The 22,644-nt window shown below is 40.9% G+C and overlaps 2 protein-coding genes and 1 long non-coding RNA gene across 6 annotated transcripts; all 3 read left to right on the plus strand.

Annotated features, from left to right (window-relative positions):
• Positions 1-1,606: 1,606 nt before the first annotated feature.
• LOC143110232 (uncharacterized) lies at positions 1,607-3,347 on the plus strand. Of its 3 annotated transcripts, none has more exons than XR_012984115.1 (3): positions 1,610-2,076; positions 2,234-2,356; positions 2,861-3,347. It is a non-coding gene; the product is annotated as an uncharacterized LOC143110232 (long non-coding RNA). The 3 variants fall into 3 exon arrangements; XR_012984122.1 differs by having other exon boundaries at positions 1,610-1,971; XR_012984099.1 differs by having other exon boundaries at positions 1,607-2,356.
• Positions 3,348-6,743: 3,396 nt separating this feature from the next.
• On the plus strand, positions 6,744-11,014 carry LOC143132267 (uncharacterized). The gene is made up of 6 exons (XM_076291680.1): positions 6,744-6,852; positions 7,623-7,739; positions 8,002-8,316; positions 8,871-8,910; positions 9,226-9,265; positions 9,571-11,014. The coding sequence occupies exons 1-6, from the start codon at positions 6,844-6,846 to the stop codon at positions 10,289-10,291; spliced, it is 1,242 nt and encodes a 413-aa protein (XP_076147795.1). The 5' UTR covers positions 6,744-6,843; the 3' UTR covers positions 10,292-11,014.
• A 398-nt stretch (positions 11,015-11,412) lies between these two features.
• Positions 11,413-21,196, plus strand: LOC143132254 (apolipoprotein L6-like). 2 transcript variants are annotated; one of them, XM_076291659.1, is made up of 14 exons: positions 11,413-11,499; positions 11,624-13,235; positions 13,692-13,824; positions 13,977-14,016; positions 14,114-14,165; positions 14,732-14,973; positions 15,358-15,442; positions 15,577-15,663; positions 18,531-18,593; positions 18,877-18,957; positions 19,055-19,138; positions 19,455-19,497; positions 19,659-19,701; positions 19,824-21,196. In XM_076291659.1, the coding sequence occupies exons 8-14, from the start codon at positions 15,628-15,630 to the stop codon at positions 20,566-20,568; spliced, it is 1,095 nt and encodes a 364-aa protein (XP_076147774.1). In that variant the 5' UTR covers positions 11,413-11,499; positions 11,624-13,235; positions 13,692-13,824; positions 13,977-14,016; positions 14,114-14,165; positions 14,732-14,973; positions 15,358-15,442; positions 15,577-15,627; the 3' UTR covers positions 20,569-21,196. The 2 variants fall into 2 exon arrangements, with proteins under 2 accessions (XP_076147774.1, XP_076147783.1); XM_076291668.1 differs by lacking the exons at positions 11,413-11,499; positions 11,624-13,235; positions 13,692-13,824; ... (3 more) ...; positions 15,358-15,442; positions 15,577-15,663 and adding an exon at positions 15,701-16,105.
• Positions 21,197-22,644: the final 1,448 nt, after the last annotated feature.

Consider the following 22,644-nt stretch of genomic DNA (forward strand, 5'->3'; position numbering starts at 1 on the left):
GGTGTAAAGCAGTCCCCTGTACAGTTAGCCGTTCCAGAGTAATCCCGTTTTGAATTTGCAGTATATTTCAACATACATGGATGTCTCCAAATTTGGGCTTTAAGTTTTACACTGTGTTTAAATTGTTCCACATTATTTCATAACGGGCCAAATACAAAATAAATATTACAAATGTCGCCTAGATATCGGTAAATCAGAGGACAGCTGACTAAGAGTTTGTGAAAGTAGCCTTAATGATCACAAAATGCTAAGCATGCATCTAGGCTATTTGACTTTCTTAAAGCTGAGCTGTGCTTAAATTGTTCAATACATGATTTCATAACAGGCCAAATATCAAATAAATGTTAAATATAGCCTACAGTAGATATCTGTAAATATTAGATGATCAGATGATTTACAGTTATATGTAATGTGTCATGTTTCATGTTTTTGTAATGTTTCATACAGTGATGCAGGTCTACTGCAGTGAATAGGCTAAATACATCATTTTTATAGCCTACTATACTGTATAGTTAACGTTGGCCTTAGTGCCCTGACATGTGGCCTTTGTGCCCTCCACTAAATATGCCCAACTGAAGGCCAAGTGGCCTTGCCCCCAGAATGTTGAAATTCCTGGTGCTACTATTTACAAACCAGTAATCAGATTAAAGTTACTTATCTAAGTCACTGTGCGCTACTATTTTTGTCATTTTTTCCTTTATAAGTCCATCCATCCATTTATCCAAATCGAATCCCCTGATGTTGGTCACAGGGATGATGTTGTGCTTCCCCTTATCTGTGTCTTCAGTCCACTCAACCCAGGCATTACATTATTATATCTAACATTAACTTACATGCAAATCATAGACTGTTCTATATATACAGTCTATGATGCAAATAAACTAACCTAGAGCTCACAAACTACCGTTATGTGTGAGTTGTCAGTTGGAAGCATGGATCCTAGAGCTCTAGAATCTTCAGTTTGAAGTTGGAGATCATAGCGACACATGATTGGTCCACAGACAACAAGGATGAAGCGCACAAATATTACCACGCCGGTTCATTTGCCACAGCGCCGACCTATACTGTAAATAAAAAAAGCTTTGGATGAGTTGTTCCAAGAAATGAAGCAGGGAGTGCTAAATCGCAGTGGCATCCTGTATAATATGTATTGTATATATTGTAAATGTATATTTTGTATATAAATGTACAATATTGTATATGAAATACTTTTTTACAGAATTTAATACAGTTATTTAATAGTGTGTGAGTTCTATCTATTGTTTAAGTGCACTTCACTGTTGGAGTGCACTGAAAAAAAGGTCTCTTTGGGGTTGTTGAAATTGCATGAATTTATTGAAAGAACCTCACATGATTTATTAGTGGTCCTTCTGAAATTAAAAAAAATCATGTGAGCCTAAGCTATTCCTTGAGAATGTCAAATTCACATAATTTTATCATGTTGGATGGTAAGAACTAAGTGACGTGACCACCCCGGTAGCTCCTGCACCTGACCTGAGTCTAAGCGGGAAGGAGGAATCAACTGGCTTTCTTGCTCTGAAGACATTACGAGCGGCATGCAAGATCTACAATGTGTGGTAAATATCAATTGATTCTTAATCTTCGGTAGCTCTTCCGAATGTTTTGCCAAGCTATTGCGTTTTTACAGTACAAACAGATAGTTGCACTAACTTCTTACATCTAATCATACCAGCTATGGGTTACTGTTGTGGCCCAATATAACGGTCGAGAATGGGGTTATTGTTGTGGCGTTTTCGTCGTATTCAAGTGGTGTGTGTTTTACTATTTCGACACATGTTTCATAGCGAATTCATTTCATTTTCGGGAACCTGTTGTGGTCACTGCTGTACGTCAATTGCTGTGCGGATTTAGAACCTAGAAAGTGTACATCAAGCTAAGCTAGCTGGGTTTTGATGGCGCCAAGGCATGACTGGCTGTAACGCGTGCGTACATTGAAACCCATGACAACTGGTGAATAAATGCTGAAGCTTTTTGATGATGATATTTGAAAAACGGTGTTGTGAAATCCTGCTTCAAACAGCCAAAGGAGCATTTTTGTTTATCTGGCAGTCACTGGTTAGCATTGCATATGGACAATAGCTGCTACATTTAGATAACTGAACCTTTCACTGTTCAATGCTACATGGTCATAAATCTTGGTGCACTTAATGTGCTTTTGTACTTTTTAAGACGAGTAATGCTGAGTTTGTATCATGTGATTTGGGTGTTGCAGAGCGTGTAGAAGAGGATTTACCACCTGTAGAGCAAACGGTCCCTCACAGTCCAGTTCCAAATACACTTCAGAAGGAGCTTGCTGCAGCATTACTGAAATTGGAACATTTGGTGCATGTGCCAGGTAAGTTACAGCAATTGATGATTTTGTACACACACACACACACACACACACAGCCCTGTTCTCTAGGTCACTCCCTTCTTTCTTTTGTCTCCCTCCCTCATACTTTCTATACATCCTTTCTCAGGTTAATCTTGTATTCCTACTTCCCTCTTCTTTTCTTCTCCATCGGTTTCTTACTTTTTACCTAACTCTTCCACTTTCTCTCTCCCTCCTTCTTTTTGTTATTGTGTTGTACTTCCCTCTCTTTCTTCTCCATCAAACTGAACCTTTTATAACTGTTCAATGCTACATGGTCATAAATCTTGGTGCACTTAATGTGCTTTTGTACTTTTTTAAGACGAGTAATGCTGAGTTTGTAAAGCTGTACACAGGACAATACATGGTAAATTTGATTCATGAAGTGTTATACATTTTTAAAAGTTGTGTTGTGATCACAATGTTGTGTGTCTGTATTCATATTCTGTATTGGTATATCAACCTCCCTTTCTGTGTTCTCTTTCACAGTAAATGTGGCAGTGCAAGGGATGTGAATCAGCGGTTCAAAGTAGGTCTGATCTACTTGCTCATTACAAACTCCATCATCCCCACTTTGGCCGCACCACAAACTACCCCTGCACATATACAGATTGTCCCTGTACTTTTAAAACATGGAACGCTCTTATTGTTCACATCGGCACACAATTAGGTCAGACCTTAGATCAGTTAACCACCTTCTCGTGTCATCTATGTAGCTGTTCCAATTTGCCAAACGAAAGGGAGTATTTCATTCATGTCAACACACATCTGAGGAAAAATGAAGTTGTGTCTTGCATGTTCACTGGCTGTACTTTTCAAAGTTATGACTTGCAATGTAGAAAGTTCAAGGGACTAGCAATTTTGAAATGCACCGAATATTGCCCAAGAACATTTTATTTTTGTAATAAATGCATCACGTTTTTATTTCATTTGTCTGCAATGTCTGGAAATGTGAAATAAATGTTGTAAATGTGTACTCAAATTCTAGTTGTGGTTGATTGCTTCAGGTTATTGAAGAGGCTTTTTAAAATAACATGTTAATTTGACATGCAATAGTTTTTAAAATATGACATGAAAAAATCTTGTACATCGGTTGCATCAAAAAAATTATGTCCATCAAACAAGAAAAAAATCATGTTGGACTTATGACAATCTTATATATCAGTGGCACATGTAAAAATTATGTTCATCAAAGCAAAATAAATCATGTTTGACTGATAAGAAACAATTTCTTCACATACACATGAAAAAATCATGTTAATTTAACAGAATACAATTTGCCACTTTTAACATGAATTAATTGGACTTCGTGGACATGATTTAATTGATGCAACCGATGTACAAGATTTTTTTATGTTAATTTAACAGCCCATTTTTTTCAGTGTGTAACTGTTATGCATCATAAATATTGTGCATATTTTCAATAATTAAACGACTTCAGGAAAGATGTAAAAAAAAAAAATCTAATTGCACTTATAGTGTTAAGTGCCACCTTTATATGGCCTAATAGTCCTAGCAACTATCTGTCATTTTACATTGCAGTTAAATATAAGTAGGCCTACAGTATTTATTATAGCTGTGTGTCATAATACAGCTGATATAGATAGATAGATAGATAGATAGATAGATAGTTAGATAGATAGATACTTTATTGATCCCTAGGGGAAATTCAAGGTCACAGTAGCATACAGACAACATACACACACACATTCACTAACAGCAGAAAAAAGTAATTAAAAGTATATAATATAAAAAACACAACTAAGCAATAAGGACTGTAGAAGATAAAGAATATACTAAATATACTAAAACACAAATTATAAAAAATAAAACTTAATCTAAATCAATTCTAAAAAAACAGTATCCACATAGTGGGTGATTAATCAATCAGGTGCGCTTGCAATGACTGAAGCTGGGACTGAGCCTGTGGTCCTCTGTGCATAAGGTAAGGTAATGTGCTCTTTGTGAATGAGTGTCATGGTGGTGCAAATGAGTAAGTCAAACAGTGCAACAGTGCAAGAATAAAGTCTATATATCTATATATAAATAACTATATTAAGAAAGGTATAAGTGTGGTCACAGCTCGGCTGTGGCATGGAGAGAGGGGTTGTGCATATGTGCTAATAGCTGATATACTGTTGTGTATAGGGGGAAAGGGAATTACTATAATCAAAATACATTTTTGACCATTTAGCAAGCTAAACATTTTATGACCATATATTTTGTCATATATTTTACATTACATGTTATACATGTAAATATATTTCACACTTAACATCATATATTTTTGTTATATTTCAGAATATATTTAAAAATTATAAATATAAGTGAACAACAATGCAAATATATTTCAATGTATTTGGAATATATGCCACATATATTTTTGACACTTTAAAATATATTTCAATATATTTTTTTCTGTATGGGGAATGCCATTGTTTTCCTGACATATTCAAGATATTCCCTCGAATATGTACGTTGTCTGGATGGCATATATGTTGCTCAAAACCTGTGTACATCATTCAGAATAAATTGTGCCTTGCCAGATGTGATACATGCCAACCATAGGCATAGGACGTACTCACTCTCACTTGTACCGTGCCGGAGTACGGTTCTCTCCCGTTCTTGGTCCGCACTCACACTGCACACTATCAAACTGTACCCAGGCACGGTTGAGCTGCTGTACAGTACTGTGCCCTAGTCCACCTCCTCAAGCGGACCCGGGCACGGATAAGCGTACCGTGCCCGGGTACGGTACGGAGCGATCACACTGGTCAAACGAACCGGACTTTTGGGTTCAAACGTACTCGGGTATGGTACGGATGGCATAGTGTGTATGCCCTGATTCACCTCCATACCATCACATGCCCTGATTCACCTCCATACCATCACAGATGCTGGGTTTTGAAATGAGCACTGTAACAAGTTGGATTAGTTGGATAGGCCCTCTCCTCTTTAGCCCAGAGGAGTCCATGATTTCCAAAAAGAATTGCATATTTTGATTGGTCTAGCCACAGGACAGTTTTCCACATTACTTTAGTCCATTTAAATGAACTCAGGCCCAGCTAAGACGGTGGCATTGTGGTACCATGTCTAAATACAATTTCGTCTTTTGCATAAAGTTAACATTGTGAACAACTGTGTTCATAGATGATGGTTATTAGAAGTTTTCCTGTGCCCATACAATGATTTCCTTTTCAGAAACAGGTTTGGTTGTAATGCAGTGCCATCTGATGTCCAAAAAGACCACGGTCATCCAATATTGTTTTTCAGCTCTGTCCCTTGTTTTCAAAGATTTCTCTGGATTCTATTAATATTACTGTAGATGATGAAATCCCTAAATGTGTTGCAAATTCATGTTAAGTAGCATTATTCTTATATTGTTTTATTATTTGCCCACACAAATGGCCCAAACACAGAGTGATGAATATCTTTACTTCTGAGAGACTCAGATGCATTTTATTATACCCAATCATGGTGGTTGTGAAATGTTCCTCCTTTAATTATCTTTATCATAATGTAACGGATGCCAGCGAGCTTATCTGTGCTTGTAGAATGTTGGTAAACCTCACTCCCCGACACCTCAATAGTGCTGCTGGCATGCAAGCTAGTAGCCTGGGCTTTTACCTCAACTGTCAGCACGCTCGACTCCCGATCCGAGGTGCTGCTGTTCGCGGGTTCGCATCCCGGCGTGTGCAGGGCTGAATCACACAGGTTCAACACAACGCAGTTTACAATAACACAACTTTTCCAGCCTTTTGTCGCCCCCTTCCTAACTATTTTAATTCAAATTGTGCTTATATTTTCCATGAAATAGCCCAATTTGCCTTTTGCCTTTGGTAATTGGGGTTGTATGGTTGAGCAATGTTGGGAGTGTATTGTGCATGTGAGTATGAGAAACCTGTTATCATCTTGCACCATAGACTGTATATACAGTCTATGTCTTGCACAGGATCATTCCTGAATCTCAATATTCTTTAACAAGAAGTCTACTAAGACGGCACTACATTCATTGCTTTGCACTTTAATGATGTCATCACATTACCAAAAGTAGGCTAGTGGTTCTGCCAAAATTATTGTATTTTGATACAAAATACAAAGCCATTTTCTTCAACCCAATAACATACAAATTACAAAATACTACTTTGTATTTGAAGTATGTATTTTAAATACATGTTTGTATTTCAAATATGGGTGGGGGTGGGGCATTCTTAAACAAAACACACAAGACTTCATGGGAACTTCCTGGTAGTAAAGCAAGCCTGCATGAATAAGCAGGTTTTGAGCAATGTGGGCTGTGTCTAACTCCACTACAGCACAGTCTGAGAAAAAGAATGACGGAAGTTTTTCCATTTGTCACCACCCACGGCAAATAAAAAACATGAGCTGCTCTGTCACCTTCACTTGGTTGAAGTGGACTTGCACATTAACTACAGGGAAATACTCTCCACCTGACTTCTCTATCCAGTGATATGGCAGGGGTAAGATATTTATGTTTTTATCTATTCATCATTCAATTGTTACTTAATTCTGGAAATTCATCACAGGTAGCCCTTACTGTCAATGATACAATCACAAATAAAACAAGATAAAATGGTTTTGAAACTATTTATTTAATTGTTATGGTACCATAACATGTCATTGTCATTTTAAAATTGAATGTATTGTTATAATGCAGTTCAGAACAGTTGGTTAGAACATGATATGTGTAAGAACACTGCAGGTAATACTTTTCCTAAGGGGAGAAGTACACAAGCAAATTTTATCTAGGATGGGAAATGTATGTTATTACTGAAGCGCTGACAACTGCAGACTGTGGTGGGGCAATCTTTACCTGTGTGTCCCTCTGATTGCACACACTTTCATCAGGGAAACACATGAGCTTGTTACATACATAACTTCCAGTCATCTGTGTTGTTGAAGTCACATAACTACACCTACCGCTATGTTCCCCACTCATGTTTAGCAATTAAGTTGTATCAGTCCAGTCCCCTTTTAAAAGATATTTGGGCCTAAATGTAGCCAAAGTAAACACAGTCAATTCATATGGTAAACCATCAGTTCTTTTTTACTACATTCCTAAATTTAAGTCAAATTCAGATTCACAAATTCACCTGGCCATTCCAGTTGACATTTACATTTTCGTCCACTTAATGAGCTCGTATTTAACCTCAACATCAATCGGTCAGCTCTGAAGGAGAACTGTAACGTTGAGCTTGAGCATGTGAGTGTGCTCTGTCTGGTTTCTCAGAGAGGATGGGCAGCCCCACCGCCCCCACCGTCCTATCAGAATGTTTGGAGCGGAGGGGACCTGCAGCCACCGAGCTACGAGGAAGCTCTCCTGGACACAGAAACTCACCCTTTACAGGTAAACACATGACAGCGGGAGGAAGTCATCATTTCCTGGTGAAATCTGTTGAGAGATAAGACACAGACAGACTCAACCAACTGGAATGTCGTGAATGACTCCAAAACTGGGTCACACTTTTAACTTGCTAATAATACATGTTTTGCGATATTTATCTTGTAATAGAAGCATACTTTAATCACCTCATTGAGGCCAAATGGCAATATTTCATAAATTTCCTTTTAAAAGGGCATTGTTAAAATTTGGTTTTCACAAACACTAGGCTGCAGCCCCACCAGTTACTGCTTCTTCTGGCTTCAACCCATTTTATCCTCCCGTACCTGGCTATCAATCACCTGGGCCCTATCCTCCCGTACCTGACTATCAACCACCTGAGCCCAATCCTCCCGTACATGGCTATCAACCACCTGAGCCCAATCCTCCCGTACCTGGCTATCAACCACCTGGGCCCTATCCCCCTGTATCTGGCTATCAAGCACCTGGGCCCTATCCTCCCGTACCTGGCTATCAACCATCTGGGTCCAGCTCACTCCCAAGGCCTCAAAGAAGAGATTCGCTTGAAGCTCAACGTGTCATGGTACAGTTCATAATGGTGACAATGCTGGAAATTAGCATTTTGCGTTTCATTCTTAAGCCAAGGCTGGTTTGAAAATGTCTTGAAGAAATGTTTGTGTCATATTCTTGCCATGATTAAACAAAAGAGTAGAAAGCGCAGTAAATGGCTTGGGGAGAAATCAATTTCATAAATTCATTATTTACCCCCGCCCTTTAATTGTAATGTGTAAGCCAAGACATAGGAAGATTGATAATTGAACAGATGATTTTTGTTGACTTTTTCTGATATTCTGTAGTGTGTAATAGGTTAGCTTATATCAGCATGGTGCAACCAGATATGATCATATAAGAAAGAGTGTGACATTTTTGGTTTTCCAAAAACATGGGGCTTTACATAAGATTTACAGCTGCAGTAGTGCAAATGTTGACACCAACAATTATTTGACTATTATTGTCATTTTGCTTTTTCTTTTAACATTTCTCCTAAATGTTGGACAAATCAATGGGGTTTAAATGATGTGACATTTGGAATGGATACATACCTCCTGTAAAACTTGTTTTTTCCCCCCGTCTCAGAGTAATGAGGAACTCATGGCGTGGTGGAGAACTGTGAAACGTGAGTGTCAAATCAAACTAACCTCCATCATCACTAACAAAAGCTAAAGCCCATGACTCCTGTGTCTTTATCCTGTGTCAGTATTGGTGCTGGGAGTTAATGGATGTGAGCCAGCTAATGACCATGAACACTACAGAACGTATTTGCACTGCATGTCACAAGGCCAGTCACCAGCGCTCACAAAGTCAAGTCCTAATAATAGGCCTCACAATGGGGCCGACAGTTATCAACTCAGAAATGTGCTCTTATCAAATATAACACCCTCCTCACATCTGTTGACAAAGATAACAACTTAGTGTTCTGATTGTCTTTCAGCATGGGAGAAAATGTCCCAGTCTCCAGACACAGAGCCTAGGTAGGTACCATATGGCTGTTGTTGAGAGTAAGCTAGTCCACATAATGTGATATATGCATTCATTCATTTCACACAAGCTTTGATCCAACTTGCAGTACATTTTGATTGTGTTTGGCCCCTGGGTATAGAACCAATGAAATTCATACTGTTTCCCAATTTCTACCAGTTAAGACATACCTTTATAAACATGGACTAGTAGTCATTAACTAAATATGAAATATATTTCACAAAGGTATGTGGTGTACATGGTAAAACAAAATAAAAGTCTCATATGACAATGCATACATTCTCTCCGTCTGTCTCAGAATGTTGGCTAAGAAAGTCCACCGTGTCCAGCGAGCTGTTCAGCTGTACCGGCTCCTCATGTCCACCCACGGAGTAACCTTGCAGAATCACATCGGCGAGATGAACACGACTTCCGACCACATCAGCAAGGCCTACAGCAAGTTGAAGGCAGCAGGCGCCACCGGTGGCGCGACAAGGGCCGTGGGCAGCGTTGCAGCCGTGACGGGCATCGTGCTGGCCCCCTTCACCATGGGCGCCTCTCTGGCCATCACAGCGGTGGGCGTAGGGGTGGTGGCGGCAGGCGGCCTCACCAAGGCGTCCATCAAGAACAAGGTGGCCATCGACCACGACAAGAGGGCGCTGGAGGCCCTGGTGCAGGACTACCGCAAGAAGCTGGAGGACATGGAGAGCTGCCTCCAGTTCATCTACACGGGGATGGAGCACATCGGACGGAACCACCTCTCCATCTTAAAAGGCGTCGACATGGACACCAGCCGAGTGGCCAGCATGCTGGGGCTGTCCGGGGAGGTGGCTTTAGGGCTGGGAGCGGCGGGCAAGTCGTCTGACCTCCTCCGAGGGTTTGCAGGGGGCATCGGCACCTTATACAGCAAGAAGGACAACCAGCGCCTGAAGAAGGGCAAAGAGAACAAGTTTGCCAAAACGCTACGCAAGGTGGCAGCCCGACTTCAAAACACACAAGATGAGCTGACTCGCGTTTCAGATTCACTTGGCAGGTTTTGATATGTTACATGTCCAGACGTAACAACATTTAGAGGACATATAAAATAGTTGGCACTTTGTTTTAATTCTTTTGTGGTATTAATGAATTACATTACACAACAATGAAGTTAGAGATGAAATCCTGTTTCATTAGAGGTTAATCCTGAAATTGTGATTGTAAACTTTGATTAGCTTGTTGCATAACTTGACAAAATGGAACATGTGCCAACGCTTTGTTAAATAACTTCCTCCTTTTTTCCCAGAACATTGTTCCTGCAACAATACAGCTGTTGTGACCCATGTACATGTACTTTTTTCTTAATACCTAAGAAAACACGGTTACACTTTACTTGAAGGTATCTACATAAGAGTGTCATAAACATGTCACAAGTCATAAATGTATATGACATAACGCGTCACTCGCTTCTGTCAAGTGTCATTCGGTTAAGTTAGGGTTAGGTTAGGTTAGGGTTAGGTTTATGACAGTGTCATGTCACTCTTGTGTAGATACCTTCAAGTAAAGTGTTACCGAAATCCCTTGTAAAAGTGGGATTTTTATGCGTGTGAATTCTCATTGCCTTCAGCTGTAGATAATGAATGCCCTTTTTAATATATATTAAGCTATTTGAATTATACTATGTATATTATTACTGTGTAAATGTGTGAATCAGTATGATTAGAGAGACTGTTCCACTGTGTACAGATACTATACCCCTGTAAATAAACACTTTTCCTGCAACCTCAGCTAAGTTCAAAACCTGAGTCATATTTCTGGCAAACTGTTTTGTTTAACTGTTGTTGTAATGCATAGGTTATTACATAACTATTACATAGTTTTAATACATAATTTAGGTAATTTAACAAATATCCTGCAAAGACAAATATCCTGTTCATGTCCTGTTTTATGACAGTCATGTTTGTAGACCTTATGCAAATTAGTGATATTATTGTCACTCACTGAATCAAGGCCCATGCTAAAAACAAATATCCTAGAGCAAATAAATGCAGCATAACAACAAGAGAGTTGACTTCAGGTCCATGCAAAAATGAAAGTTATAGAATGCATGTTATGATGATACCAACACCTCCTGTCAAACCTGTCTGTGTGTTGAGATACATTCTAACCCCACCCTGGTCATGTATTCATGAAAGTGCTTACAATAGCCACAGTCTTAGCCACATTACACTACACTAAGCATACACTGTCTACATCCTGCAACATGGATCGTGTGAGTACTTATGTTTGATTGTCTGCATTCATTGGAAAAGATTAAGATGTCTGACTCATTTTCCAAGGTGAGTCCACATCAGCGTCTGACTGGAGTGTTTTTTGTGTGTGTGTGTGTGTTGCAGCGGCCTGTGCCAGCTCCTAGGACACGCTTGTCGGCCAACGCGGGCAACCAACCACAGAGTGCCCTGACCTCCCCTGTCTCCAATTCTCCAAGCACGCCGGAGGTAGAAACTATATCTCTGTGCCGTGCACAGTACTGTATGAGTTATCATATCACACATGATGCTGTGTTAACCTTGAATTTCAATCATTTTTGTTTGGGGGACAAGTGTGTCTGTTGTAATGTGCATGTTGCCTTTTCCTTGTGAGCAGGGGTGTAGAGGTAAAATAAGTAATCACAGGTGGACAGCGCCATGCGGCATCGGATCGCATTCAGCATCTCAGACAGCTGCACCACTATCGCCATGGCAGCGGTATGATCCTATGTTTTCAAATGCACACAAAATTGTCTTAAGTCACAGGAATGTGTATATGCTCAAGGGGAAGGGGGTTGTCCTGTGACGAAATGTGTTCTCTGCATTTTACCCATCAGCGGGCCATGTGAACACATTCACACACACACACACACACACACACACACACACACACACACACACACACACAAGGAGCGGTGCGCTTGTAGCCCACACACTAGAGCACACTACACAACCGGAGCGGTGGTCAGCCCTTATTCCGGCGCCCGGGAGCAGATGGGGGGTTAGGTGTCTTGCTCAAGGGCACCTCATCCATGGATATGGATGTGGGAGAGCTGTTTTAATCACTCCCCCCACCCACATTTCCTATACCATTAACCACAGACAGTGGTTAATAATATACATTATTCAACAAATCCTAACTATTCCTGGTGGTGTTCAGGTAGTTCAGTTGAAGAGTAATTGAAGCATTCATCTTTCTTTATAGTTTGAGCATTACCTCAGCAAGCTCTGTGAGCCTCAGTCTTTAGCCAAACCTCTTCTTCTCTTACACATTCTATAAACCCTATGGCACTGATGTGATGCACTGTTGAACAGTTAAGCTGCGAATAAATAGTGTCAGTCTTCTCCAGTGAATAATTAATGTCTGTGATGTTTGCTGACCACAGAACAGGCATGGAAATAATTTGTGGGGAAACTAATGTGCAATAACAGACAAGATCCGGCTGCCATCTCCAATGAATGAGGACATATTAGCCCATCAATCTGTGACAAGACTGTCTAATCATATGTGTCTAATCATGTGTTTTATTTTACACCTGTACGCATTTCCCTCCTTCAACCTCATCAGGGCCAGAAATCCATTCCCTCACCACTTTCTCCCAGCAAGGGTGAACATCCTCTAAAAGGATTTAACTACCTTGCACCACTTCCCTCTCATATATAAGTATAAGTATATACTGTATACTCTTTTGATCCCGTGAGGGAAATTTGGTCTCTGCATTTATCCCAATCCGTGAATTAGTGAAACACACACAGCACACAGTGTACACACAGTGAGGTGAAGCACACACTAATCCTGGCGCAGTGAGCTGCCTGCATCAACAGCGGCGCTCGGGGAGCAGTGAGGGGTTAGGTGCCTTGCTCAAGGGCACTTGAGCCGTGCCTACTGGTCGGTTACAGGTCCGAAGTGCTAACCAGTAGGCCACGGCTGCCCACTAAATGTCATGACATCCAATATACCAAGGACGCTGATATGAAGGTAATTTACAGATTATTTGAATTTGCAAAAAACATTCAAAAACAGCATATAGAGAATGATGATTGTGTATTAATAAGACTTTGAGGTGTGATATAAAACATTCTCAGTTAGCAAAGACAAATATGTTGAGGTACCAAAGCAAAATCATTTAGAAAGTTTGGAATGTTGGGAGGAGTGAGTTCTTGTGAGTGGTTGTGGTGCAAAAGTCTCCACAGTCTGTTATTGCTGACTACAGTGGAATGGAAATACTGTATGTGATAAGGCAATATGTTATCTAAAAGGTCAGCACATTTCTGTTTTGTACTGACATTGGGTAAAAATGTTCGCTGGGAGCAAACATGGAATATTAAATATGTGCTGCTAGAATTATTCTTTAAATCTTAATTTAAAAACAGGTAATCAATCAAAGGAGTGTGCAAAAAAAATAATGAATCACTGACATATTTTTCAAAAAAGGTCACACAAGATCCAGGAGCAAAGTCTGGTCTTCCCATTAAAAAATATCCAGATCCTGACAACGACAACAGCTGTCAACAAGAAAAGCCACAATCAAGAAGGCCCCTACTCCATGGCATGGAACTATCTTATGGTTGTCTTATCATTTTAAATTGTTTTACATTTTGTCACAATTTACAATACAGATAGTTACAGAATTATAAAATGTCCAAACTTGGAGATGCAGACACATGAAACACGTAGGCTATGTTGTGAGTGATGATTTATCTTTTTTGGTTGCTGAAGGGTAATGATGAGCTGATGCAGTGGTGGAGCTCAGTAGAATGTGAGTTGTTTTGGATATTTTGTGACCACTACTGAACATTGTCTCTGAGAAATATGCTTTAGAATAATAACACTCATCATGCTTACTTGCCTTTTAGCATGGGACGAGCTGACAAATGATCATCTGTTGTCAAAAGACATAGAGGCCAGGTATGTGGAAATGGGTTATACACTTTGAGTCATCAAGGGAGAGGAAGATGTCGCAGTTAGATTACCGGATTCAAGCAGGTTTTTCTGTTTTTTAGAGTTCTGTGGAGTTTGGTAGCCTAATAACTCTTCAGGGTGTGGATAAAAAAAAACACTTTCATTTTTCAGGGACAAAAGTTATATTCAAAGACCATACTCTAAAAGGTCATGTGACACATTGTGTGTTAGCTCTTGGACTACACAATTGTGTGTCAATTTCAACACAGCAATTGTGTGGGTGAAAGATGAAAGACAGATTTCAGTAACAAAAACAACAAGCAAGCAAACAAACAAAAGGTACACACTTTTTTGTTTTTTTAGCTAAAATCTGTCTTTCACCCAGAAAGCCACACAATGGTGTGTTGAAACGGACACAAAATGTGTTGTCCCTGAGCAGTCAGCAGATGTGTCATTTTTAACACATCGCTTTTTAAGTTACATTAACAGATTTATGACCACAAAGACATGTCCTGATTGTTTAACAAGCTGTAGCTCATCTGCGGCTGAACCGTACTTCTTCTCCTTCTTAGAACATTCACCAAGAAAGTGCAAAGGATCCAGAAGTCCTTGCGTGTGTATGATGTTCTTCTGACCGACCGCGGTGAGTCTCTTCAGAACCACATCACCGAACTTCGGACACTTGCTGACAACATCGACAAGGTCTCTAAAAAGGTGAAAATCGCCGCCATCACGGGTGCCACCGGTGCCGTTGGAGGCGTTGCGGCTGTCGCCGCCGTGGCCGGGATCGTACAAGTTATTGGTATACTGAAAGGTATCTTCACCACCCTGGCTGTTATTACCTAGAACCCCTAGAACCTTTTGCACAGGCTCTACCAGATGAAGATGCTGTTTACTGCAGAAGTTTGTACTCTGACTGCACATACTCAAATACAGAATCGAATACTCTGTCATTGGACAGCAAAACAATTATTCAATTAATCTCATGTGAGAAAATATATTATCACAATGTAATGATCATTTCCCCAATTTGTCACTTAGACATGTGCTGATACACATGTTGGTATTTATTAAGCATGGCTGCAGTGTGGTCTTGGTGATAGGCTCAAAGGGACGCTGAAGCCCACAGCAGTCATACAGAGGTCTTGTCACGAGCCCCATTCCGTTCATGAATATGTTTTGATGATTTTTTGTTCAGGGTTTGCGTAGCTGTTCGACCTCCTCCCCCTCCACCCTCCAAAGCCAGGCATTTAACCAGGCAAAAAACTATTGATGAATACCAGGTGGGTAGGGAGTGCGTGTGTGTGTGTATGTATGTGTGGTTGGTGGAGGATGTGTGGTAGCCTACTGTACGCTCAACATTTTTCATTTAATAAATTATTTATAGCTCTTTAAATATCTACCTCTCTACTCTTAGTCTACCGTGGAACCCATGTATGTTGAACTCATAGACTGTATAATATAGTCTATGGTTGAACCAGATGAGCTCCATATCGGTGCCAAGGTAAGTGTGTGTGTGTTAGGGTCACTTTACGTTCGAAAATCGATTGCACAATCGATTGGACCAAACAACACAAGTTTCGAAAACTAAAATAGGGAATCGATTTTAACCAAATAAGTACACTATTAATTTTAAACGAATTAAACAAATAAAAAGGATAGATGTAACAAAATTCACAAACAAGAATATAAGAATATAAAAGAATTCCGAAGTGCAGTAAGCATTGCGAAAGGTAAAAAGAAAATTCCCACCAATTTGACGCACCGGAAACAGCTGTTTCAATCAGCTGCTGTGCTGCTCGTGTTTTGCCTAAAAATGGAGGACAACGCGATCAACCTGTGCGACATGAGAGAGACGATTGATAGGCCCTAATACCTTGAGTTCGATGTGGAAGTAGGCCTACTTCGGATTTTTGGTATATCAAACCATGGAGAAGAACAAAGCGGTAGGCTATGCAAACTGTGCAATCGAGTTCTACGTAGGCGAAATTTGTTTGACATTTCTAATCGTAAACACAGACGCAGGTACGTTGAAGCCTGTAGCCACGAAACTTCACGCCAATACATCATCAGAAATATTGCTGGCTTGCGTCTACACGTGCCCTCTTTACGTTCGTCCTAATGCCTGTTAGTTGTTTGTGAATTGGCCTATATTTGCCGTTGAAAATGGAAACGTCTTTATTTTACAATCGATTCAATTAATTACATTACATTACATTTGGCTGACGCTTTTTTAGCCAAAGCGACTAACAACATGGTAAACAGTTTAAGTTTTAGAGCAATTTTCAACAATTTTAGGGCAATTTAAAAAAAACATTAGAGTACAGTAAGAATAAGTGCATCAGTGAGTGCTGTTTTTAACAGTTACTTGTCAGTTGAAGACGGCTGGTGAGTGCTAGGATCAGTAAGACTTGTTGTAAGTGTTGCTATGAGAGGAGATGTTCTCTAAAGAGCTGGGTCTTCAGGAGTGTTTTGAAAATGGAGAAGGATGTCCCTGCCCTTGTAGGAACTGGCAGTGTGTTCCACCAACGAGGAACAACAGATGAGAAAAGTTTGGATTGGCTTGAGCATACCGGTGGTCACACAAATTCACACTTATGTCTCAAAAATCGAACAGGATTTTTTCACAAAAGTGACAGCCCTAGTGTGTGTCATAGCTGTCAACATTATCCCTCTGCTGACAGCAAGAATTTAGACTACAAAACTGCTGCACTAACTAAAACAAGGTGTGAAGCTAGGTCTAACATGACTTTGTTTACAGATTAGCATCAAATTGTGCCCTCACAACAACCACTGCGTTACCTTAAATTGGCTAACATCACTAAGGTCGCCTTTGATGCTTTGAAAACATCTTATGCTGGTAGTTAGTTTTAGCTGGTCTTTGCTGGTTTTCTTCCAGCTCTTGCTGGTCTTTGCCGGTGTAGCTGGTTGGGCCACCAAGTGGACATGCTGGTGACCAGACTGCCAAGCTTGAGATTGCTGGTGTAAGATGGTCATACTGGTTTGCTATAATGATCAACATACTGTATGCTGGCATGGCTAGTTAAAATAGGACCATGTAAGACCAGCAACACCAGCTAAAATGAACAGCTTGAGGTGGTACAACAAACAAGCCAGCTGAATTACCATCATAAGCTGGGTAAACCAGCAGAAGGTATGTTTATTTCTTTTCTTTTTTGGCCTTTTTTGCCTTTATTATGAGAGGACAGTGAGGAGGCAAACAGAAGGCGAGTGGGAGAGAGAGATGGAATCGGGAAATGACCCGGGTCAGACTCGAACTTGGGTCCCCGTGGGCACTTGGACCCATATATGGCATGAGCACTGTAGTCAGTTGCGCCACAGCGCCCCCTGAAGGTATGTTTTTGCTGGTCTAGCTGATCAACCTAGCCTGACGAGCCAGAGCCACATCAAGATGTAAGGTCTGGGAACTCACCATTGGCAGCGCTCAATCCGATGGGTGGGCTAAACGGTTGTCTTTCAAATTTCCTCTGCACGCAATATAATAGCGCTACAACTCATGAGTCCCATGCATTTTCCCACCAGCGGAGCTAGTTGGCTAGTTGATCAAACTTTTGCCAATTAAAAAAAAGCTTAACTCGAGTTCAAAGACCGCTGTTCGCCAGCAGCAGCATCCATCTTCTTTGTTTTCAAGTAGCAGGGAATTCATGCGGAACCGTTGCCTCCTCTATACACGATGTGATTCATTGGCCTGATCGAAGTTTCATTTTTCCAGCTTGCAAGCCAACGGAGAGTTGCTAGACTACCCTGGCTGCAAATTACATTTGCTGCCACTAGGGTGCGTCTAGATTTCTAGGCTATGGTCAACCACCATAGAGTGGTCAAACAAGATGGTTAATAAGCTGGTCAACCAGCAAACCACCTTAAGCTGGTCAGGCTTTTTTATTCAGCAGGGACGTCCGATGGTAGGGCTAATGTTATTAGAGTAGGCCTAATAAAATATGGTATATTTTACAGGAAAATATTAAAATGGGACAGCAGGAAAAACGTTAAAATACACGAGAACCCTGGAAAAAACGGGAGGGTTGACAGGTCTGGTGTGTGTGTGTGTGTGTGTGTGTGTGTGTGTATGTATGTATGTGTGTCTGTCTGTCTGTCTGACTATGTATATAAACTCATTCATTCTTGAATTTTACTGCAGGCCTATGTAATTCTATGTAATATTGATTGATTGATTGATTGATTGATTGATTTCTGGATCAAGACAATAAGACAATAATCCAAAGGATGACATGCTAAAGTAAAATACTTATTTCCAGTCCTTGGTGTTACACACAGGAAACAGAATAGATGTAATACAATCTGTCCACACTTATTCTTCTTCTCTTTATATGCCAACCTTTTTAACTCCAGACTGAGCCTGCTGAAGAGCCACTGTACATCACTGTTTTGCCTGATCCCCCATTTAACACTCCGGTAACTCTCTCGCTCTCTCTCTCTCTCTCCCTCCTCTCTCTCTCTCTGTCTGTCTGTGTATTTGAGTGTGTGACCCATCATGCTCATACTCTCCCATAAACCTCTCCAGAGAGATTCAGATAAATGAATAAATAAAACATGTACTGCAACTTGTGCCGGATTTATGAATGTGTCCATGAAATAAAAATAAAATTAAAAAAGGCTGTTCTTGGGCACTAGTAAAGGAATTATACACCCACAACCGATTTGAGATAAGATTTCTGTTCCCTATCTACTCGGGCAGCCCCAAAGACTGCACCACTCTGTGTCTGAGAGTCCCGGTGGTCCCTGGAGCAACCGCATCTCTCCCAGTCCACCTGTCCCGGTAAACAAAGAGCTTTTTCCCTCAATGACTCAATAAGAACTTGTTCTGTTGTGGATGTTCGAGGACATTGTCTTTATTTACTTATCATTACTCACAGGCCGAAAGACAGAAGTTCCAGCACCAGCTCTCTCTCCCAGCCAGACTTCCACGAGGGCTGGAGACCTCTCGCCATATATCAAAGGTCTGTTATGGCCAGGACTGTGTATTATTTTATGAGTAATAACCACAACTCTCTATTGAATATTTGAGTTATAAATTTAAAGGATACTCATTGAATATGCCAACACTTGTCATACAACAAACTCTGACATATTACTGTACAAGGGCTATTCTTCCCAGAGCAACTCGAGTTTAAGTGCCTTGCTCAAGGGCACAATGGTGGAAGCCAGGAATTGAACCCACAACTTTTCTGGCTACCACATGCTAGCCCAGCCCCTACACCCCTACACTACCACCGCCCATATAATATGCTTCTATGATTCCCTACTCTCTCACAGGAAGAGCTGGAGATACTTCTGGAGTGGTGGAACACAGCCAAAGGTGAGACGTTGATGGATTAAGGTAACAGATCCAAGTGCATGGATGAGGAGGGGTGTTCTCTGGATTCTGAATACCTTTTATTTCTATATCTGCCATTCATGTTCATGATTCATTGCCCATGTCAAACACTCACCTATTCGGCTGCCTTGTGTGTGTTTCAGAGACAGAGCGCATATATCACCAATTCGATGAAAACAATTTGACGTATGTGGTTTCCTAAGACAGTTGAAAACAGCTCATTCTAGCATGTTTTGTCTCATATTCACTGTATTTAAAGCCTTTTTAGTCAGTGCGTTTGCTTGTCTGCTCTACCTTGCACCATGTAGGATGATCTCTAATGAGGCTCATCGGGTAAGACTGGCGCTGCACCTGTTTGAGGGTCTCCTGTTCTTCCGCGGTCAGATCTTCAATGACCACATCACCCAGCTCTACTGCATGGCCGACAAACTGGACGAGCTGCACAAAAAAACGAGGATCGCTGGCATTGCAGGGGGCACCTCGGGGGCAGTCGGCGGAGTGGCAGCGGTTGCAGGTTTGGCCCTGGCACCTTTTACCTTTGGGGCGTCTTTAGCGGTGACCGCCGTTGGCATCGGAGTAGCCGCAGCGGGGGGCGTGACCGGGGCATCGATGGCCATCAAGAACAAAATGTCCAACACCAAGGAGAGGAAGAGAGTAGAGGAGATCATGCAGAACTACAAGATTCAGATGGAGGATGTGGAGGCCTGTCTGAACTTCGTCAGCACGGGGATGGAGTGCTTGATGAAGTGCAACCTTGGCATCCTACGGGGCATAGACAAGGACGCCATGAGAGTGCTGAGGTTGGCACAGGTGGTCGGCAGCCAATCGATTTCTCTAAGAGCGAACGGAAGGTCCTCCGGCGTTCTGGACGGATTCGCAATGAGCATGGACATCTACTTCTCCAAGGAGGACAAGGAGCAGCTCAAGAAGGGCTCAGAGACCAAGTTTGCCAGAAAGATCCGGGAACTGGCCAAGCAGTTGAAGAGTGGCCTGGACCAGCTGATGCAAGTCAGGGACACAGTTCGCTCTGCTGTCCAGCAGGTGTCGATGTAGTAGACTGGACCAGCTGATGCAGTTCAGGGACACAGTTTGCTCTGATGTCCAGCAGGTGGCAATGTGGTAGACTGGACCAGCTGATGCAGTTCAGGGACACAGTTTGCTCTGATGTCCAGCAGGTGGCAATGTGGTAGACTGGACCAGCTGATGCAGTTCAGGGACACAGTTCGCTCTGATGTCCAGCAGGTGGTGATGTGGTAGACTGTTGTGTTGTGATCTCAGGGTCAATGTACTTTACAACACTACAAAATGTATAAATTTAAAAGTCAAGACTATCTTCCTTTACATAGCTCCCACATCACTCTAAGATTTGTATGTTTCAGTGGAGCACACATCTTCCATACTCAGATTCTCCAGTTCTGTGTAAAACAGAAGTATCAGTCTTATCTACATTATGTATTTTTAGTTCAATTTGAGTAATATTTCATTGATAAGAATTCTGCTTTCTACGAAGCTTTGACTACTGCTAACATACAGGGAAACAGAAATGCACTCAGCAGTACTCTTTTGAAATGTGCATGCTGTATTAAAAAGAGCAATTCCATAAGCCTATACTGTGTTATTCTGAATAGATTAAAGGCAGCAATGCAAATTCTTACCTTAACAGCTTCAAAATCATTTTGATGGCAAACTAACTGTAATAGGGAGAATGGGGTGCTTATCCAGGTGCACCCTACCCGTATACAGAGTTTATGGCATTTGTGCAATAATATATTATTTGTATGAAACTGTGTAATATTACCTTGTCAGTTGACATGGTTCCTCTGATTATGTTTGAATTTTTGCAGTTCTGTAAAATACAAACACTCTGCAACTGTAGGAATTCAAGAGATGTATTTGTTACTTGCATATTTGCACAGAAACAAAAAGCAGTGAAATGAGGGATCGTGACAGCAACTCCACCCTGTGCAAAGGGAACAAAGTATAAGTATAAATAAATAATAATAAAAAAGGTGAGGGTAAATAAAAATAAATACATTTTAATGGGCTTATAAAAAGGAAAAGTGCTGGGACAGTTATGCATTCATGGCCTGTATGGCTTGGGAAAGGAGCTCCTTAGTCTTTCAGTTCTGGCTTTGAGGGACTGGAGGTGCTTTCCAGAGGACAGCCATATAAAAAGACTGTGGTTAAAGGAATTATCCAGAGTAAAATGCACTTTAGATCGATTTACGGATGATTGGGGGTACATACATTGAGTTGACATCAAAATCATGTCATTCGGATGTGTTTTGAGAAAGTTCGATTGTACCGTTTTCAGTCACAACTCGTGTGAGCGGGGCATTTAAATTGCGCCGCTACAAAGCGCTATTTTTATACCATTTCTACAGTTCCAAACAACATAACACTTACGTGGTAGTGAGTAGAGGGTCCCTAAGTCCGTAGGAGTCTTATTGCTGAGTTTGTTGTAACACGCTCTGGAAATTCACAATTTCTTTGTTTTTCTCCGTTTAAAAAAAAAAAAAAAAAAAACATAGTCCAGTCCATACAACTTCATTTCAATTTCGAAAGAAATACTGGACTATGTTTTTTTTTTTTTTTTTTTAAACGGCGACGAAATTGTGAATTTCCAGAGCGTTCAGTATTGGATTTTGATAAAGTGATGGTCATGCGTAACAAAGTCTCTGTGGTTTATTATGACCGCCGCGCAGCGAAGCGGCGGTCATATAGGTTTAGTCAGATTTTTTCTTTTTTTTTTCTTTTTCGCATGCCCAAATCCCGGGACACTGAAAGACCGGGGTACACGAAACTTGGTGGGCATGTAACCCCACATGGATAGCATGGAACCATCGTTTTTCGTTTTGATCTGTAGCCCCCCCGCTGGACTGGACCCCCTGAAAGGAGGGTAGGGCAGACACAGTTTTCTGTGAATATCTCGAGAACCGTAGGGTTTAGGAGGACCATTTTTTTGTTGTATGTTGATCTCAAGGGGCCATGTCAACCCATTCCATAACCACTCATTTCATGTATAGCGCCACCTAGTTAAACACAAAAAAGTAAAAATTAGGTGTTGTAATCGCAGGTATCTGTGACCTAACATAGTCAAAACTGCACGAAATTGGAAGTGTAGGATCA

Source organism: Alosa pseudoharengus, unplaced genomic scaffold (assembly GCF_046254945.1).
Source record: "Alosa pseudoharengus isolate Yale_2024_CS ecotype anadromous, Long Island Sound unplaced genomic scaffold, YU_APseudo_1.1 YU_APseudo_1.1_scf_1, whole genome shotgun sequence".
Classification (NCBI taxonomy): domain Eukaryota; kingdom Metazoa; phylum Chordata; class Actinopteri; order Clupeiformes; family Clupeidae; genus Alosa; species Alosa pseudoharengus.

Coding starts and splice junctions, on each gene's coding strand:
- LOC143132267 (XM_076291680.1), top strand. Junction 8,317..8,870: donor TTGAAGCTCAACGTGTCATG/GTACAGTTCATA, acceptor CCCCCGTCTCAG/AGTAATGAGGAACTCATGGC. Junction 9,266..9,570: donor TCTCCAGACACAGAGCCTAG/GTAGGTACCATA, acceptor CGTCTGTCTCAG/AATGTTGGCTAAGAAAGTCC.
- LOC143132254 (XM_076291659.1), top strand. CDS start 15,628: ATGGTTGAACCAGATGAGCTCCATATCGGTGCCAAG. Junction 18,594..18,876: donor ATCCCCCATTTAACACTCCG/GTAACTCTCTCG, acceptor CTACTCGGGCAG/CCCCAAAGACTGCACCACTC. Junction 19,139..19,454: donor CCTCTCGCCATATATCAAAG/GTCTGTTATGGC, acceptor ACTCTCTCACAG/GAAGAGCTGGAGATACTTCT.